The 19,191-nt window shown below is 42.3% G+C and overlaps 1 protein-coding gene across 2 annotated transcripts in view; it reads left to right on the forward strand.

Moving 5' to 3' along the window:
- The window catches only part of CDK15 (cyclin dependent kinase 15), a 96,398-nt gene extending 88,633 nt beyond the window's left edge, over positions 1-7,765 (forward strand). Inside the window, exons 13-14 of one of the 2 annotated variants that reach the window (XM_070770232.1) lie at positions 2,203-2,344; positions 5,054-7,765. In XM_070770232.1, coding sequence (XP_070626333.1) covers positions 2,203-2,312 — 110 coding nt within the window. In that variant the 3' untranslated portion in view covers positions 2,313-2,344; positions 5,054-7,765. Of the gene's footprint in view, positions 1-2,202 lie in introns of both variants that reach the window. The other variant, XM_070770226.1, reaches the window with a different exon arrangement.
- The last annotated feature ends 11,426 nt before the right edge of the window (positions 7,766-19,191 follow it).

A 19,191-nucleotide genomic window follows, 5' to 3' on the forward strand; every position in this document is an offset into this window, starting at 1 on the left:
CGGCTGCTTTTTTCCTTCTTTTTTTCTTCCCTCTTGTTTTCTTTTTCTTTTTCTATGAGTTGGGAAGGAGAGTCGGGCAGTCCATGGCCAAATTGGAATCCCTTTGATTAACTGGTTGCTTTCCCAGCACTGTTCTGCTGCACGTGTCCCCCCCACCCCCATCCTCCTTCCCGTCTCCTCCCTCCCTCTCTTTCACTTTCTCTCTCTCCCTCCCTCTCTCTCTCTCTGCCTCTCTCTCCCTCCCTGTCTGTCTCTCTCTTCCTCTTTCTCCCTCTCTCTCCCTCTCCTGCCCCTTTTTCTGCTCTCTCTCCTTCATCTCCCTCATTGCCGCTGAGGAACTGTTGCTTTTGAGGGACATTTTTCATGTCACTGTCCCCAAGGCAAGAGGATGTATCTCCCTGAGGGAAGCTCCCAAAATGGTTTGGACTTGAGCCAATTTGAGAGTTATCTGTAAAGTTTAATATGCACTGCTTATTTGAACTGTTTATGCTACAACAGGAGCTAAAAAGAAAGTAGAATACAAAATTGCACATTATAATGTGCCTGGGAAAATACATTATGCATATCAACAAGACTTGATGCCTCCCCTTTCCAGTCTGGCAAATATGTAATTCCAAACCCAAGGAGTCAGGGTTTACCCCAGGCAGCCAAGGCAGAGCAGGCATTGCAAGTTTATTTCTCCCCTTTTGGTGTGAGGAGCTTCGAGCAAACAATATTGATGCATTTTATGCTTGTGGTGCACCAAAGCTGGAGCTTCTCTTTTTGTGAAATTGTGCAGTATTTAGAGCAACCGGTTTGTGCAGCTTGTGAGCCTTGAAAAAGTGATGCCCAGGTAGAAAGATGTCCTGAGCAGGTTTTATCGACGTGCTTTCGTGACACTGTGGCTGTTGTCCCTGGATATTTTTCTCAGATGGTATCTGTGCTGATGCTACTAGCTAATAACAGTGGCTAGTTAACTAGTTAATAACTAGTTAATAACAGTGGCTACTAGTTATTAAGAATACATGGTGTGGGGCTTACTTGGTGGTCCAGTGATTAAGACTCCATGCTTCCACTGCAGGGAACTCGGGTTTGATCCCTGGTTAGGGAGCTAAGATGCCACAAGCAGCAAGGTATAGCATGTGTATCTTATTTCACTACTCTGGAAACCCCAATAAAAACTATAATAAGGGAATTTAACTTAATTAATTATATACATGAATGGGCTTCCCAAGTGGGCCTAGTGGTAAAGAACCCACCTGCCAATGCAGAAAGACGCAGGAGACATGGGTTCAATCCCTGGGTTAGGAAGACTCCCTGGGGGAGGGCATGGCAACCCACTCCAGTATTCATGTTTGGAGAATCCCGGGGATGGAGGACCCTGGTGGGCTGCATTACTTAGGGTCACAAAGAGTTGGACATGACTGAAGTGACTTAGCATACATACACACACACACACACACACACACACATATATATAGTATCAGAACAACCAAAGATGTTTGGCATGTATTATGTTCTTTAAACTTATAGCAATCTGCCCAGAAGTTTTATTATCCCCATTTTGCAGGTGAGCCCCTTAAAATGTTAACTTTTAGGGAACTTGGCCCATATCTTTAGCATAATAAGCACCCAGGAATAATATCCACTTAACAAACAAACAAATATTACCCATTTAACTCATTTATAAAAATGCAAACTGCCAGCATTCTAAGCTAACCAAATATATAATATACATATATTCTGCCCCCCCCCCATTTTTTAATTTACAAAAGTTGCAGTTTAGAGTCTACTTAAATAGATTGCCAAAGCAATCTAATGTAACAGAAATTTGAAACTTTCCAAAATGTATCTGACCTAGCACCAGGCTCACTGCCTGTTGTCGCTGGGACTCCTTGGCTTGATTTTGGCCCTTGTTGTTAGTGTGTATGTGCCTCCCAGTTCCACTCCTAGTTTTACCACCTTCAACACCAAGCCTAGTGCCTTACCCAAGTGTTCATTTGGTAAATATGCATTGAAATGAATTGAATCGAACAGAAGGCACTTAACAGCTATTCAGTAAAGTGAGTTATCCGTGAGTCAGTATAAGTTATTGGTGGATAAATCCGGCTCACATTTTGACATCTCTTTGGGTGACAAATATTACAACAGACATAAAAAAACACATCGTGAAAGATTCCCAGGAAATAATATGTTGGTGCTTTTCTCTTTTGTTCCCTACAGAGGAATCATTGTTTACAGTTTCAGGAGTGAGGCTGAAGCCAGAAATGTGTGACCTTTTGGCCTCCTACGGGAAAGGTCACCACCCAGCTGGGTTTAGCAAATGCTGGTAAAAAGAAAGGGTGAGATTACCAAGATCTTCCAGGTAAGTGGTTCCAACAGTGTGGGGCCTAGGATGGAACTGAAAGTTATTCACTCTCCAGTGAAGACCTGGTTCCTGGGTTCAGAGATCTCTGTCCTGTGCCTGGCTCTTCATTCTCACTCTGGGCACAGAGGCCTAAGCTCCACAGGCTGTGAGAGGAGGTGGCATCAGTGTGCATCAGCTCCCCCTCCTAGGGGAGGGACAAGACTCCTAAGATGACCCGTACATGTCATTGTAAGGCCTTGAGCTGGTGCACCGGAATACAGGACTCCATTGGCATGTTGCTGCTGCTGCTGCTGCTAAGTCGCTTCAGTCGTGTCCGACTCTATGTGACCCCATAGACGGCAGCCCACCAGGCTCCTCTGTCCCTGGGATTCTCCAGGCAAGAACACTGGAGTGGGTTGCCATTTCCTTCTCCAATGCGTGAAAGTGAAAAGTGAAAGTGAAGTCACTCAGTTGTATCCCACTCTTTGCGACCCTATGGACTGTAGCCCACCAGGCTCCTCTGTCCATGAGAGTCTCCAGGCAAGAATACTGGAGTGGGTTGCCATTTCCTCCTCCAGGGCCATTGGCACGTTAAGTTCCCTTAACTATGTAATTCTCACTGTCAGCTGACAAGACAAAAATCAGATGTCAGGGTGACCAGCTTTCCCCATTTGCTCGAGACCAAGGGGTGCCCCAGGATGTGGGATGTTCAGTGCTAAAATTGACACAGTCCTGGATAAACCAGGATGGTTGGTCACCATAGCGGTGCAAATTACCACCTGGCTTGCCCCCAAGTGCCAGAGAAGACCTGATTCAGAGTCTAGCCCCACCTAGGAGGTGGTTTTGGAGGATTGTGAAAACCCAGTCATCACCGCTACAGGCTTTTGCACCACTGGTTACAGAGTGTCCTCTCCAGGGTGCGGTCTGGGAACCACCAGGACCTCATGGTCCTGGGAGACAGGAGCCATCCACAAATGTCACAGACTCAGCTGCTCTCAGGAGTCTCCTCCATCAGCCTAGGGCAGCCCAGACTTCCAAGGCAATCCTGAGGGAGAAGGGTGCTGTCGAGGTTTTTCCCAAAGCTTCCATACCCTAGAGTTCTGCTGGCAGGCACAGGAAGCCAGGAGGGACAACTCCTAAATCCACCACAGTCCAGACATTCGTAGATCTTATAAGAGCATTTCCACAGTGAGTAGAGGGGACAGTAATCCAGACAGAGGAGTCAAGGTGAGACCCATGCACAGAGCCAGCCATCCCTGTAGGTGACTCTGGCTATATCCCAGACCACAAACAAGCCTAAGGTTTGATCATACATCAGGCAACTACAGCTTGTCATGCTTCCCGACAGAACTTTTGGGGTCTAGATGGCAATGACTGGCATGCTTCCTGCACCACCCTCGCCCCATCGTCATTCACATAGCAGGATTCAGTTCTTTGCCAGTTTCTCTGTTAAAGACATATACACATCAAGAATGTCTGCCTTTCGGATTTTCTAAGATCATTGTGTTTAGAAATTTGGGGAGATCAGGGAAGTTTAGAATTATAGTTCTTCCTCAGGTATAATTCTGAAGTTTATATTTTGACAATATACAACTGGAATTACAATGGGCAATACAATAATAATATGGTATTTTGATAGTAAAATATTTCTAGAGCAGAGATTTTACTATGTAATTATGCCATTTTTAAACCCACTAGTTATGAAAGTAGGATGTACTTTAGCTACATTCTATAGCATGAAAGATTTGCCCTTGATAAAATTATCAAAGACATTGATGGAAATGGTCTTGGATGGTAGTGCTGCATAAGAATTAATAATTATTTCTATTGAGTTGTTATTCTGTTTTACTAAGCAACCAGAAGGTAGGGAGATTACCCGCCTCTCTGAACTACAGTCAAAGAATTGTTACCTGTAGGTGTAAATTGGTCACAATATAAAATCAATTAAAAGCAGCATGACAAATTTTGTGATGCCTGTGCCAGCAATTGAAGAAGGGAGAAGGCAGGCTGAGTATGCATTGGAGTAATCTGATGTCCCTAGGCCTCTGGTACTAATGCAAGGAGATAAACCCGTAGGAGATGAACCACAATAAGGAAAGGCTGGAACAATTAAACTGTTTAATAAATGGCTTGGGATGATCAAAATCTGGAAGTGCCAGAGTGAGGGACTAAAAGCGGTTATCACATGGACACTTGGGGCCTGTAAATCTTTTCCACTAAATTAAATTTATGTTAAAATATTCACTTTTCAGGAGATTCAAAATGTAAATTGGGATATTAGGACTTATAACTAGCAGCAATGCCTGAAAATTAAGACTCTGAAAAGATCCTCAAAATGTCAGTTTCAGGTATGGAGAAAATGTACACTAACATCTACAATAGAGAAATGGGACTAAACTCTGCTGGGAACATAACATGTGCCAAGCACTTTACAAATAGTTTCAAAGCTTTGTGCGTTTTGAACAGTTAGGGTGTGGTGAGGTGTAACTATAGTTTGTACATTTGGAGATAAATTTTGATTATTTTTAAAACTTTCTCAGGGAAAGCTTTCTTAGTTCTTATTACCAGGGTAAGATGCTACCTCTGTTCATATCTGTTATCAAGCTTTCTGTCAATATCTATGTAATTCCATCAATAACTTTGCAACAATATTGCACAGAATTTCCCCACTCAATCTGTAAGATGTTACTCATGATTTTCATTTTTTTATTCTTCATTCACTTCCAGGGCTATTTTACTGTTGCTTCAGTTTAAATTTGCTTCAGCTTACTAAGAAGCTACAAATCTAACTCCACACTGGACCAAGGGTTTTATACCATCACCTGTGATGTGGAACATTTTAAATACAACGTCCTAGGCAACAGCGCATAATACTTGAAGAAAAAGCAGTGAACAGTTATCGCTATTGTCATTTGCCTAGAATTTAACAGGGACTGGCTCAAAAATGAGACATAGACAGAAATCATCTGAGAAGAGAACTTCTGGATAATTTCATCCATTTTATTATTTGATAGAGAGATCCCTGGGCCAGAAGGAGCACAGGACAGATGGGGACAACAATTGAAAGACTTTGGAGACAGAGCACAGGCTTAACAGAGGCCTGTCACTCCTGTGTTCACTTACGATTTTCCCCAACAAAAGGACTTCTGTGGCCAAGGAGAGGATTAGGCTAAAGTTTAAAAAAGCCTCCAGGGAAGGTGGTTTCTTGGATAAAGTTGTCAACAAAAGTACTTGCTGAAGACTCTTTGTTATGATTTCCTAGGGGGCGCCTCTTCCTTTGCTAACTGGATTATCAAAACACATTACCACTCCATCCCAGCCAGACTTCAGTAGGAGTTTGGATTGAGATGCTGGTTAGAATTAAATTTCAGGCTGTCCTCTTCTGCTGAACTCTATTGTCTGTGATGATAGCAAAAGTGATGAGGAATCTCAGCTCTGATTTGATGGCAGAGATACCGAATAAAGGCCAAGAGTTCCAAAGTAGTAACTCAAGTCCTATTGCACCATCAGACACACATGCATGTGTGCACGCCCATAAGCCTCAAATAAAATGAGAGATCTGTCTCAGCTAACACGTGTTTCATTTTCTACAATGGGTCCTTCTGAAAGAAGCTGGGAAACTCAAATTACTTCATCTGAGGATCATCTACCCAGGAAATGTAGTAGCCTAGAAACCAAAGACTTCTATATGGCCTTTAGAAGAACAAGGCGGAACTAATTAAGAGAGAATTTAAAAATAGTACCTATGCACTCAAAGTCTGAGATGAAACTATATACAGATAGTCCAGAGAAATCTTCCTTACTGAGTATTCAATTTTAGTGAGGCATTTGGCAAAGCCTGTTCAGATATACCTGAAAGAGGGAACTGTGTGGGCTGGATGATGGGGTGTGTGTGCTCAAAGAACAGTGGCCTTGCTGGAGAAAGGCTGGCAGTGGTGTGGTATGAGGTTCAGCCCTGAGTTCTATTCTGGTCAAATGTTTTTATTAATCACTTGAATAAAATCAGAGAGGGCATGCAATTTATTCATACAACTCATTAAAGTAAGTACTGTGGCCATTCATTTATTACTTCCATTTTACAGAAGAAGGAAACTGAGGCTCAAAGAAGTTAACTAACTCCTCCATAGTAGCACACCAGAGTTAAGGTACAGATCTTAGGCCTGGCTGTCTCCAAGGTCTATCATCCTTCCAGTCATCATGTATCTATCAAATCTGTAGAACACACAACTCTCGAAGAAGCAGCTGATGTTTAGCATTGGATCATGATTCAAAAGACTGAGATATTGCCAAAAGCTGATGTGTACACTACACATTCGTCCTGGATTTAGAATGATCAAATTCCAGAACACTGACAGCACCAATGCTGTGTGGAGCAACAGGAACTCTAATTATTGGTGGGAATGCAAAATGGTAGAGGCCACTTTAAAATGCTGTTTAGCAGTTTCTTACAAAACTAAGAAACACTCTCTAAGATCCAGCAATCATGCTCCTTGCTATTTACCCAAAGCAGTTGAAAAATTATGTCCACAAAAAACCTGCACACAGATGTTTATAGCAGCTTTATTCCTAATCACCAAACCTTCGAAACAACCAAGATGTTGTTCCGGTTGAGGTCATCTACTCAGGAAATGTAGTAGCCTAGAAACCAAAGACCTCTATATGGCCTTTAAGGCCATATGCCGTTCAGTCACAACATATGAATAAAACAGACTGTGGTACATTCAAAAAATAGAGTATTATTCAACAGGAAAAAGAAATGGAGCTGTCAAGTCATGAAAAGACATGGAAGAAGCTTAAATGAATATTACTAAGTGAAAGAAGCCAATCTGAAAAGGCTACATCGTACATGAGTACAAATGACAATCTGAAAAAGGCAAAACTATAGAGACAGGAAAAAGATTGGTGGTTGCCCGGGGTTAGGAGGAAGGGAGTGATGAATAGGCAGAGCACAGAGGATTTTTAGGACCGGGTAACTACATATGACACCATAATGGTGGATACATGTCATTCATTATAAATTTGTCCAAACCCATAGACTATCACCAAGACTGAATCTAATTGAAACGGACTTTAGATGACAATGATGAGTGTGTAGGTTCATACAGTGTGACATATGTAGCATTCTGTGGGGGATGTTGATAATGGGGGAGGCTGTGCATGTGTGGGGGCAGGGTGTATACAGGAAATCTGTAACTTCTGTTGAATATTCCTCTGAGCCTAAAGTTGCTCTGAAAAGTATTAAAAAAAATTTTTTTTAATAAAATAAAAAAACCTGATGAACAGCAAGCCAATACATTTCTACCAAATTTCATGGTTTAATTTTTAAACTTTAGGTTTAAAATGTCAACAAGTTAAATAAAGTTGTGACTTAGTGGATATTGGATGGTGGATATTGGCTTAGTGGATATTTATATTTAAAGTATAATATGAATTAATAGTATGTTTGTGTGTTTGTGAACTCAGTTGTGTCTGATTCTTTGTGACTGTATGGACTGTAACCCACCAGGCTCCTCTGTCCATGGTATTTTCCAGGCAAGAATACAGGAGTGGGTTGACATTCCTACTCCTGAGGATCTTCCCAACCCAGGAATCAAACCCGTGTCTCCTCTGTATCCTGCATTGCAGTGGATTCTTTACAACTGCGCCACCTGGGAAGCCCCAATAGTAGGTTTGACTGACCACAAAAATAATGCTAATACTTGTAGGTGATTGGAGAAGGAAATGGCAACCCACTCCAGTACTCTTGCTTGGAAAATCCCATGGACGGAGGATCCTGGTAGGCTACAGTCCATGGGATCATAAAGAGTTGGACACGACTGAGCGACTTCACTTTCACTTTCACTTTTGTAGGTGATATAAATAAAGGAATAGGATGGTGTCCCAGAGAAGGGAATTAGTCAGATCACATCTAAATTATTGTTTAATTTAACTCTATTCATCACACTTTAAAAAAAATATTAATTTGGCTGCTTCAGGTTTTAGTGTGGCATATAGGGTCTTCGTTGCATGATGTGGGACATAGAGTGGTAGGATTTTCATGAGAGTCGGTAATGTTGTCTTCTAACTTTTCTTGGTATTTTTCAGTTCAGTTGCTCAGTTGTGTCAGACTCTTTGTGACCCCATGAACCACAGCACGCCAGGCCTCCCTGTCCATCACCAACTCCCAAAGTCCACCCAAACCCATGTCTGTTGAGTCGGTGATGCCATCCAACCATCTCATCCTCTGTCATCCCCTTCTCTTCCTGCCCTCAATCTTTCCCAGCATCAGGGTCTTTTCGAATGAGTCAGCTCTTCGCATCAGGTGGCCAAAGTATTAGAGTTTCTGCTTCAGCATCAGTCCTTCCAATGAATATTCAGGACTGATTTCGTTTAGGATGGACTGGGTGGATCTCCTTGCTGTCCAAGGGACTCTCAAGAGTCTTCTCCAACACCATAGTTCAAAAGCATCAATTCTTCGGTGCTCAGCTTTCTTCACAGTCCAACTCTCACATCCATACATGACCACTGAAAAAACCATAGCCTTGACTAGACAGAGCTTTGTTGACAAAGTAATGTCTCTGCTTTTTAATCTGCTGTCTAGGTTGGTCATAATGTTCCTTCCAAGGAGTAACTGTCTTTTACTTTCATGGCTGCAATCACCATCTGCAGTGATTTTGGAGCCCAGAAAAATAAAGTCTGACACCATTTCCACTGTTTCCCCATCTATTTGCCATGAAGAGATGGGACCGGATGCCATGATCTTAGTTTTCTGAATGTTGAGCTTTAAGCCAACTTTTTCACTCTCCTCTTTCACTTTCATCAAGAGGCTCTTTAGTTCCTGTTCACTTTCTGCCATAAGGGTGGTGTCAGCTGCATATCTGAGGTTATTGATATTTCTCCCGGCAATCTTGATTCCAGCTTGTGCTTAATACCACCTTGGAGTTATTCTCAAAAATTTTTGCCTTTTTTATAACAAGATACCTGGGAACATCCAATAGAGGTTACCTCTGGAAGAAAATAAATGACTCTGAAAAGTTACATTTCTTAGAACCAAAGTGCTTAGACTTTCCTGAAGGTTATGTTGACTAACACCTTTTTGTTACTCTCAATGCCCTTCATAAATAAATTCCCAAGAGTAGTTTTATTTTAGTTCTCTTCTCTAAACCTATTCACATTTTCTCCTTCTAACTCCTCTCCATCCCTAAGTAGGTTCATGGGCACCTGGTAAATGATCTGACATACTAGATAATGAATTCATTCAAGTTTATTAGCATCCTTGTAAACAATTGTTTCTTTTGAAAGAATTTTCATTGGGTATTACAAGAAAATATTGTGGGAGCCCCAAACTGAACCAAAATATAAAACTGAACCATCTATTCATTGATTTATTCCACAAACATCTGGACAGTAGAAATATAAAAATTAAGGTTCCCCCAAGGATCTTGTAGTCGAATGGGACATTAGCTGGAAATCAATACAAGATCTAATGACATTTCAGTCTTCCCTGTCATAAAGGAGATGACAATTAATCTTTGTCTTCAAATAAAAGTTGGCCAGGCAGGCGATTGGGAGTAAGGGTGAAAACAAGAAAGGACAGATGGTTTTGGCTGTAAGGAATAGAAAAACCCCATCCAATGGCTTAATCCATGAGAATATTAGTTCACATAAGAAGTCCAAAAGTATATGGTTCAGTGATTGATTAATTGATGGGTCAACGACATTATCAACAATCCAGTTTCCTTCCATCTTTCTTTAATTCATCTTCATGTCCTTTGTTGCCTTAATTCTCAGGCTGGTTCCTATCATGGTTACAAGATGCTGCCACGGTCCCCAGGGATCATATGTAGGTTTGACAATGCCCAGTTGAAGAGAGGGTGTCTCTTCCTGTCTGCTGCTTTTTCAAAGAAAGCAGAACCCTCTTCATATCTTACTGATCAAACTGTCACATATCCACTCCTAAACTGCTAGCAACAGAAATTAGATGACAGCTTTAAAATAGTCAGGATTTGCTACTCATCTGAAGCAGCAAATCACCTTTCCTGAGAGGCAAGTTCCTGAATAATCAGTTTTCTTTTAGCTGGAGAGGAGGGGAGAATGGCTATTGGACAGTCAACCAAAGGAACTGCCACAACATCTAATTGGCTGTGGCGTCTAGTGGTACAGGCAGCAGAGGAAGAATGGCGTCTAGTGGTACAGGCAGCAGAGGAAGAATGATCGCAAGGCTTCCAGTCTGGGAGCCTGGATGACTTGTTATATCATCTTAAGTCAAGCAATTAGTTCAGCAGAAGAGGCTATGAGCTCATTTCTGGACATCTTGAGTTGTAGGTGTGCATCAGATAATTGGAACTGCTGACCTGGGACTAAGGAAATGAAGAGTAGCTACTTGTGGTTGTCACCTACATGCACGTCCCCGAAGTCCCAAAGATATGAGTACCCCAAAGAACACACACAAAGAGAAGAAACACAAGGGTGGGAGAAGGAAGAATCTGCAAAAGAGACAGGATATTAATGGCTAGAAACTGGAGGGGCAGGGCAGGCAACTAGAATCGTTCTGAGTGACAAGAGTCAAGAAGACTGTTTCAGTCTACAGTTTCTCTGTAGACTGCGGGGCCTACAGAGAAAATATCAGGAGGGTGTAATCCAAGGCAGTCCATGGATTTTATGGCTACTGGTCAGGGTTACCTCAAAGGGTTGGGGGGCAGTTTCCACGGAATTGTGGTCGCAGAAAAATGCAATGGATTAAAGAAGGAGTGATAAGAAAGTAGCAGCAGGACATATCTTTCAGAAACTGTCATGAAAAGATAAATAAGATGGAGTACTAGGTAGAATACGAAAGCACTGAGAGGGTCCTTCTTTTTTCTAAGCACAGGAGAGATCTCTGCACTTTATGAAGTGAAGGAAAAAGAAAAAAGTTGGGAGAACCAGCAGCTAGTCTAAATACACAGATGTGCTCCCTCCTTAGGCTTCTGCCTGGCTCCTCTGTCTGGAACTCTTTCCCGCAATTACCCACGCAGTCAGCGCTCTTACCAATTTCAAGCCTTTGCCCCAATGCCATCTATTAGTGAAGCCTACCCCGGCCACCCTGTTCAACACCCAAGCCGCCTGCTCACAAATCCCTCTAACCCTGTCCGGTTTTTCTAAAGCAAGTTATCACAGGATTTCATACTCTATAATTTATGGTTTACTTATTTATGGTGTTCATTGTTTTTCTGACCATTGCTAAAATGTAAGCTTCATGAGGATAGGAGACTTTGTTTTATTCACTGATGTATTTTGATCACCTTGAATAGTCTCTTGTACATAGTAGGTCCTTGATAAATATCTTTTGCATGAATGAACTCCTCTGCCACTTGTTTAATTGTGACCCCACCCTTCTTTAGCCCATTGACTCTGGGTTTTTTCCTTATATATTGCATATTGATGTTTTATATTTATTGTTTACAAGTGACCCTTGAAAAACTCAGGGGTTAGGGGCATCAACCGCCCCCCCACAGTCAAAAATTTGAATAAAACTATAGTCAGTCCTCTATGTTGGTGGTTCCTCCATATCCACGGATTCAACAAACCACAGATCTTATAGCACTATACTATGGACTACTGAAAAAAAAAAACCAATCTGCATATAAGTGGACCCATGTTCGAACTCAGGTTGTTCAAGGGTTCTTTCTCCCCCTACTAGAAAATGAGTCCTGCAGGAGCAAGGATTTTAATGTTTTGTTCACTGATGTATCACAAGCATCTAGATGTGCATGACACATAATCTGTGTTTAATAAATATTTGTGGAATATATAATGAATGAATCAGTGAAGAATCAGAGATTGAAGGAAATGAGATTAAGAACTTACATTTGCCTGGAAGAGGATAAGAGACATGTATCCACTATGACAGGGAAAAAAGAAAAGTGCATGGGTGAAGATTGAGAAAAGACTAAAGACTACTCCATGTGGAGCAGGAGTAAGAGCCAGACTGCTTTTGGATCTGGCTGTGTGACTTTGGACAAGTTCCTACACTTCTCTGTGCTCTCATTTCCTCCTTTGTAAAATTGGGATAATAATAATGTTTATGTCACAGCGTTGCTCAGGAGGATCCAATGAGTTGATACATTTAAAGTATTTTAAACAGTGCCTGGCAGACAGTAAACACTATGAAAATCAGCTAACTTGTGGTGGTGGTGCTGTTCGGGGATGGTGGTTGTGATGGATGTCAGGTTGGTTCCAATTATGGTCATAAGAAAGTGGAAGATAAAAGGACCAGGGAAATGGTTGAAGGAAAGTTTCAAAGCCATAGGGTTCTAGCTAGCAAGGTGATGCAGGAGGCCAGAAGGACAATAAGAAACCAAGTAAAAGAGGTTTCTCATTCCTCTTCCCTGAAGGTCCAGTGGCTAAGACTCTGAGGTCCAGTGGCTAAGACTCTGAGCTTCTAATGCAGAAGGGCCGGGTTCAATCCCTGATCAGGGAACTAGGTCCTACATGCAGCAACTAAAAGACCCTACATGCTACAGTGAAGAGCAAGTGCAGTCAAATACATAAATAACAAATAAATATTGTTTAAAAAGAAATCAAGTAAAAGAGTTAAATTGGGATTTAGAGTGAAGTTGGGGGAGGAAAAGCCACAACACCCAGCGCTGGTTTGTGACTGTGGTTCTCTGTGGGAGCCTTGCTAGTTAAAGCCGCAGGCATTCTAAGAAGTGTGTGTGTGTGAGTTGCTCAGTCGTGTCCAACTCTTTGCGACCCCATGGACTGCAGCCCGCCAGGTTCCTCTATGGAATTTTCCAGGCAAGAATATTGGAGTGGGTTGCCATTCCCTTCTCCAGGGGATCTTCCCAACCCAGGGATCAAACCCAGGTCTCCCACGTTGCAGGCAGATTCTTTACCATCTGAACCACCAGGGAAGCCCGTAAACAAAGTGCACTTGGGTTTTGTTAACCCTCTGCTCTAATAAACATTCAGAAATGAAGATTAGTGTTCTACAATTTGTTTCTCTCCAAATTCCAAATCCTGATAACTTGTATGAAATATAATAACAGGACTGATGTGTTTTGCCCTCCCTGAGATTTTTTTTTTTTTTTTTTGTCTTTTAGGTTTGGAGGTTTTTTGTGATTTATCATATTTAAATAAGGTTTGAGGAGACATCTAGGGGATTCAAGGCAGGAAATGCAAAAGGCCAGGCTGATGGCACTGACAGAACCCACTACAATGGCCACCACGGCCATGCATCTCTGGAAAAGACAATTCCCCACAAGGGTGGCTGGGGAAGGCAGATAAAAGACGGAAGTTGGGTCATGTGACAGGTGTCACTTGAGTAACGGTACTGGGGCCAGAGATAAAAGCACGCTCCTTTTGGTCACATGATGCAGCTTCATTACGCTCCCAGCAGGGGGTTAGAGAGTCTGGTTGCCATTTTTACTTATTTATTTATTTGTGTTTTTTCCCCCCTTATTCTGTGATAATGAGAAAATGTTTAAACTCCCATCTCTGTGTTTAAACATTCTCCCTGCTGACAGCAGCGGGATACCCCTTGATCAACTGTCAGATTGGAAAGTGCAATTTCTCTGGAAAGTAAACAGCATGTTAGCTGGTTGGAAATAATTTTCTGTTTATTGGTAGCTGTTAGGCCAGGAGTGATGGAGCTCTGTGACAGCACTTGTCAAGTAAGGAATAAGAAACAAGTTTGGAAATACCTTTAAGGACAGAGCTCTGACAATAGGGCCTTACTATTTTTTGATAGAAATGTACTCTGAAAAAGTTAAAGTCATATGGGCAAAAAAAACCCCAGAAACTTTACCAGTGTTACCAGCTCCTGGAGATCCTTCTGGTAAAATTGACACTGACTCAAAGGAAAACTGGAGGAACACTGGAGTTGAAAAGCATCCTTAGCCATTGCTGGGCTTCCCAGGTGGTACTAGTGGTAAAGCTCATGCCTGTCAATGCAGGAGACATAAGAGACATGTGTTTGATTCCTGGGTCAAGAAGATCCCCTGGAGAAGGGCATGGCAACCCACTCCAGTAAATCCAACCCACTGAAGAACTGAGGCTCAGCCAAGGGTCCTGGATTCTGCTTGCAAATGAGAGGAAAACATAAAATTACCAATATAATAGAGAAATAAAGGGGTTTTTTTGTTTGTTTGTTTGTTTTTGCTTTTCACATTCATGTGTGAAGATAAATGCAAAAAAATTGAGGGAGGGGGTTTTAACTTTTGACTTAGGCATATTTAACTACCAGGTTTAATGGGTTTTGCGTAATGTGGGGTCTTTGTTTTTATAGAGTGGTTCCAAAGACATCACCACAGTCTTTTATTAATTAAACATAACCAGAAAAAAGTGGCTCCAGTAGAAGTAGTATATACTCTCAAGCAATACAGAGTCAACAGTTCATAACTATCTTGAATTAGGTTAAATCTGAGGTCCTGATTTGTCCCAGAATTTGCCTCACTTCTTCCAGATAGCTAGAGAAGTATATCCAGCTGCTGCCTAGTTGCCTTCACCTAGATCTTCCCAACAAATAAGTCTAGTCCTACACGTTCAATCATCTTCTCTCCCATATCATAAACAGAACAAAAAGGCTTTCTCCACTCCCATTTTGGTTAGTATCAGTGCCTTACCATCAGATGGTTGCCAGATCCCCCTCTCCCTGCCTCCAAAATACCTCCCAGTCCTTTTTCTCCTCTCCATCCCACAGCCTGGCCACAGACCTGTGGTTCTCAAAGTGAGGTCCCTGCACCAGCAGCATTGGCACCACCTGGGAAATGGCTAGAAATGTAAGTTCTCTGGTCTCACCCTAGACCTCCTGAAGCTTGGGGCTGGAGCTTAGCAAATTCACAAGGCTTCCAGGTGATCCTGATGCACTGAAGTTGGAAAACCACTGCCCTGGAGCAGTTCTCCAGGCCTCCAGTAGTCCCCTAACTGGCCTTCTTTCTTCTTTGGAGTAATTCTCCACACCAGTAGTTTTCAGCCTTGGTTGCACATTGGAATCGCCTGGAGAGCTTTTTAAAACTACCGAATACCTGAATCCTACTTCTGGGAATTCTTGCTTAATTGAACTGATGTGCAGCATTTGGCATCAGGATTTTTTTTTTAAAGCTCCCCATGCTATTCTGATGTGCAGCCAGGACTGATAAACACTGCTCTGCACTGAAGCAAATCAGATGATGTCACCATCCCCCCGGGAAAAGACTCCATCAGTCAAAAGATAAATTCTGAACGGGACCCTTCAACACCACCCCTTCCAACCTATCCATCTGGCTCCTCCATCCTCACGGCTCATTCACTCCCTCCATGCTCAACCAAACATGCTCATCGTTCCCCAAGTGCCGTGTTCTGTTCAAATCACTAGGCTTTGTTTTTTCTGTTTCCTCTGCTTGAAGCATCCCACCTCTTTCTTCTGCCTAATGAATTCTTCCTATTTATCCTTCAAAACTTAGCTCAAAGGTCAACTTCCCTGACTACTCCAGCCCAGAGTTAGTTGCTGCTCTCTCCTCTGGAATCCCAGAGCACTCTGTTCCATTTTGGTGTAATCACTAGCTGACATTTCTTTTTCTCCTTTGCTAAAACCATCTGCACCAGGAGCAGGAGAGAAGATTACTTAGTTTTAAAATTTTAGACACTGAAAAGATGCACAATAAACGTTGATTAAGCGAATGAATTGAAAATAAAATCAACCACATTTGCTGCCTTTCACTGAGATGGAGTTATGGTGTCATTTGGCTCTTCTTTCCAGAATCAGTAAAGCTCATATAGCTCTTCTCACATCTGTGGATGAGGAGTTAACCAGACACAGGTTCTTGACCTTTGTTTTCTAACCTTTAATAATAATACTTTGAAAGTGAGTATGAGGACTCATTGTACAACACCCATCAGATTGCTTGATGCAGAGAAGGCATGAAATAAATTAAAGCATTTATTATCATAATAAGTAAAACTAACTGAAAAGAAAGTCGAACTGAGCAGCACATCTGTTTACACATCTGTCTCCGCCTTCAGAGCATGAGCTCCTGACAGGCAGAAACTGTCTTATTTATCTGTGTGTTCCCTGGGGCTGGGAACTCAGTAGGCATTCATTAATTAATTCAGTCCCTCACTCAGCAGCATTTATTAAGCTAATGAATGCAATAAATGGTATTTGGGTTAGAATGATGGCTTGCTGTGTGAGGGCAGAGAAAGACTCACACATTCGCCCATCTTATAGAACAGAATCACAATCTTGGCAGAGGGAAGGTATCTTAGAAATCACTTTAAAGCTCCTTATTTACAGATGAGGAAATGGAAATACCACCACAGGGAAGCCATTTTCATTTCAATATTTAACAAAGACTTCCTGGGTTACAAATTGGTGCTGACCCTGTAGCAATATGTCTGTATTCATAACAGTTGAGGCTCACGGTGACTTGTTGAGTGAGCACCAGGACTAGGACAGCACCTGATTTTCCATGAGGTGAGAAACTGACAGATGGAGAAGAATTTCAGAAGAAAAATCATGGGTGGCACCTCTGAGTATGGTCAGTTCCAGATCATATAGTTGCTTTCCTGGAAAATAAAGCACATTTACTCAATATGCATTTAAGTTTGTGACTCTGACCTTTCAAAAGGCAGGCAGAAAGTCCAGTTTGGGTCATTTGCTGCTAAGTCACTTCAGTCATGTCCAACTCTGTGCGACCCCATAGATGGCAGCCCACCAGGCTCCTCTGTCCCTGGGATTCTCCAGGCAAGAACATGGGAGTGGGTTGCCATTTCCTTCTCCAATGCATGAAAGTGAAAGTGAAAGTCAAGTCACTCAGTCATGCCCAACTTAGCGACCCCATGGACTGCAGCCCACCAGGCTCCTCCGTCCATGGGATTTTCCAGGCACGAGTACTGGAGTGGGGTGCCATTGCCTTCTCCATTGGGTCATTTAACAGGTTCTTATTCAAGCAACAACAAAGAATGGATAAAAGCAATTAGCAGATAGGATCATGTAAATAAGCCTCTTTTTGTAAAAAAAATTAATCACTTCAGTAGAGTGTCCTGGTCTGAGTCACTCCCAAGAGGTCTTGAAAGCCACTTTCAGTTTTCAGGGCAGTCTAGTGTGGAGTTACCTGGGTGAGCCGCCTTGGACTGGCTTGGAAGTCAAGAAGGCTGCTCAGCAGGTACAGACAGAACAGCCAGGGCATTGGTCACAGATGTGCAGATGGAAAACCCAGGAGGCCCTTTGTATCAAATACCCAGCACCACTCGGTCTTGGCACCCAGATCTCCTGGAAGCTTCTCTGTGCAGGACTCTTCTGGGAGGCCTCCACACCCTCCCCAACCCTTATGTTCAGGCCTGAAAATGAAGCTTAGGCCTTGTATTCGTTTGCTTAGGATGCCCTAACAAAATATCACAGGCTGGGTAGCATAAACATAGGAATTTATTTTCTCAACAGTTCTAGAGGCTAGTAACCCAAGATCAAGGCATCTGCAAGGTTTGTTTCTTCTGAGGCCACTCCTTGGCTTCCAGAAGATATCTTCTCACTGTATCCTCAGCCTTTTATCTGTGTCCTAATTCCTTTTGCTTATAAGGACACCAGTTACGGTGGATTAGGACCTACCTACATGACTTCACTTTACCTTAATTACCTCTTCAAAGGTCTTATCTCCTAATACTCTTACTTTCTGACATATTGAGAATAGGACTTCAACATGTGAATCTGGGGGAGACACAGTTCAGTCCATAATAGGCCTCTTAGCTGCAAGATTGCTGACTTCTCTCTTGCATAAGATGAATGAATGAATGAACAAATGAAGACCAGCGGGACAATAAGCTGCAACCGATGCTACGTTTCCTCTGGCCACTCGGGGTTTTTCTTATGTCACCGTGTGAGAAGGGACTACATGAGGAGGTGGGGGGCAGTTCCAGGCAGGAATGGGGGTGGGCAGCCAGCAGCCCCCTCCACCCCAGATAACAAACTGCTCTCCAGGAACATGTGTTAGGAAAAGTGCTCGATCAGAGTGTCAACTTGTGGGCCGAGAAGGAACACTAAGTGGTTCTGTCTGTCACCTCCTCCGCCTCCACTGGAATTTGGCCACAATCTGATGGAAACACTTTGCCCACTTTCAGGAGAATTTCCCACTATCAGTGAGGCTGTTTTCCATACTTAGGCTATCACCAGAGGCTTTCGGAGCAGCGATACTGCTCTCTCCCTGGAAGGTGTGTGTATCTTGAGGGTAGCCTCCTATTCAGATGAAGAAAATGAAGCTCAGAGAGGATAAGTGACTTGCTTGAGGTCATACAGCTGAAAAAGTATGGAGCTGAACCAATTTGGTTCCAGGATTGACTTTAGAATCTGTGCTTTTACTCACTAGGATGCAATGTCTCTTTGAAGTAATAAACTTTAAGACAAATTCTAGAAGTTACTACTCTCAACTGTGCACAAAGTCTTAATGAAATCACTTTGAAAAGTGTCAAATAACCCCCTCAATGAGGCCATTGTTCTTACTCAGAGCCATCTACAATCCTCAGGAGAAAACTAGTCTCATTCAATTATATCAGACTCATCTTTAATCTAAAATGGTATAACTTCATTTGATTAGTCACCTGATTTCTCAGACTTTGATACAAATGAGTTTTGACTGTTGGTAAAAATCAAATCTACCTTTAAAGGATAAGCATTTGCCTCCATCAAGATACTCCAAAGTATGCACTTAAGTGTCTAAAAAGAAATGATCCAGATTGTATTTAACAGTATCTTTGGAATAAGTGATTCATCTTCCAAGGGGACTGTGTTAAAGGAGAGAGTCATGTGGGATGCATATGCTCTGGTATGTTTATTTAAAACATATCTTAGATTTCCTTATATATATTCACAAGTAACTTGCCTGGAAGCCCCAGACATTCAGCTCCTCTAAGGCAGAGGAACCTGACCAGATCATCCA

Source organism: Bos indicus, chromosome 2 (assembly GCF_029378745.1).
Source record: "Bos indicus isolate NIAB-ARS_2022 breed Sahiwal x Tharparkar chromosome 2, NIAB-ARS_B.indTharparkar_mat_pri_1.0, whole genome shotgun sequence".
Classification (NCBI taxonomy): domain Eukaryota; kingdom Metazoa; phylum Chordata; class Mammalia; order Artiodactyla; family Bovidae; genus Bos; species Bos indicus.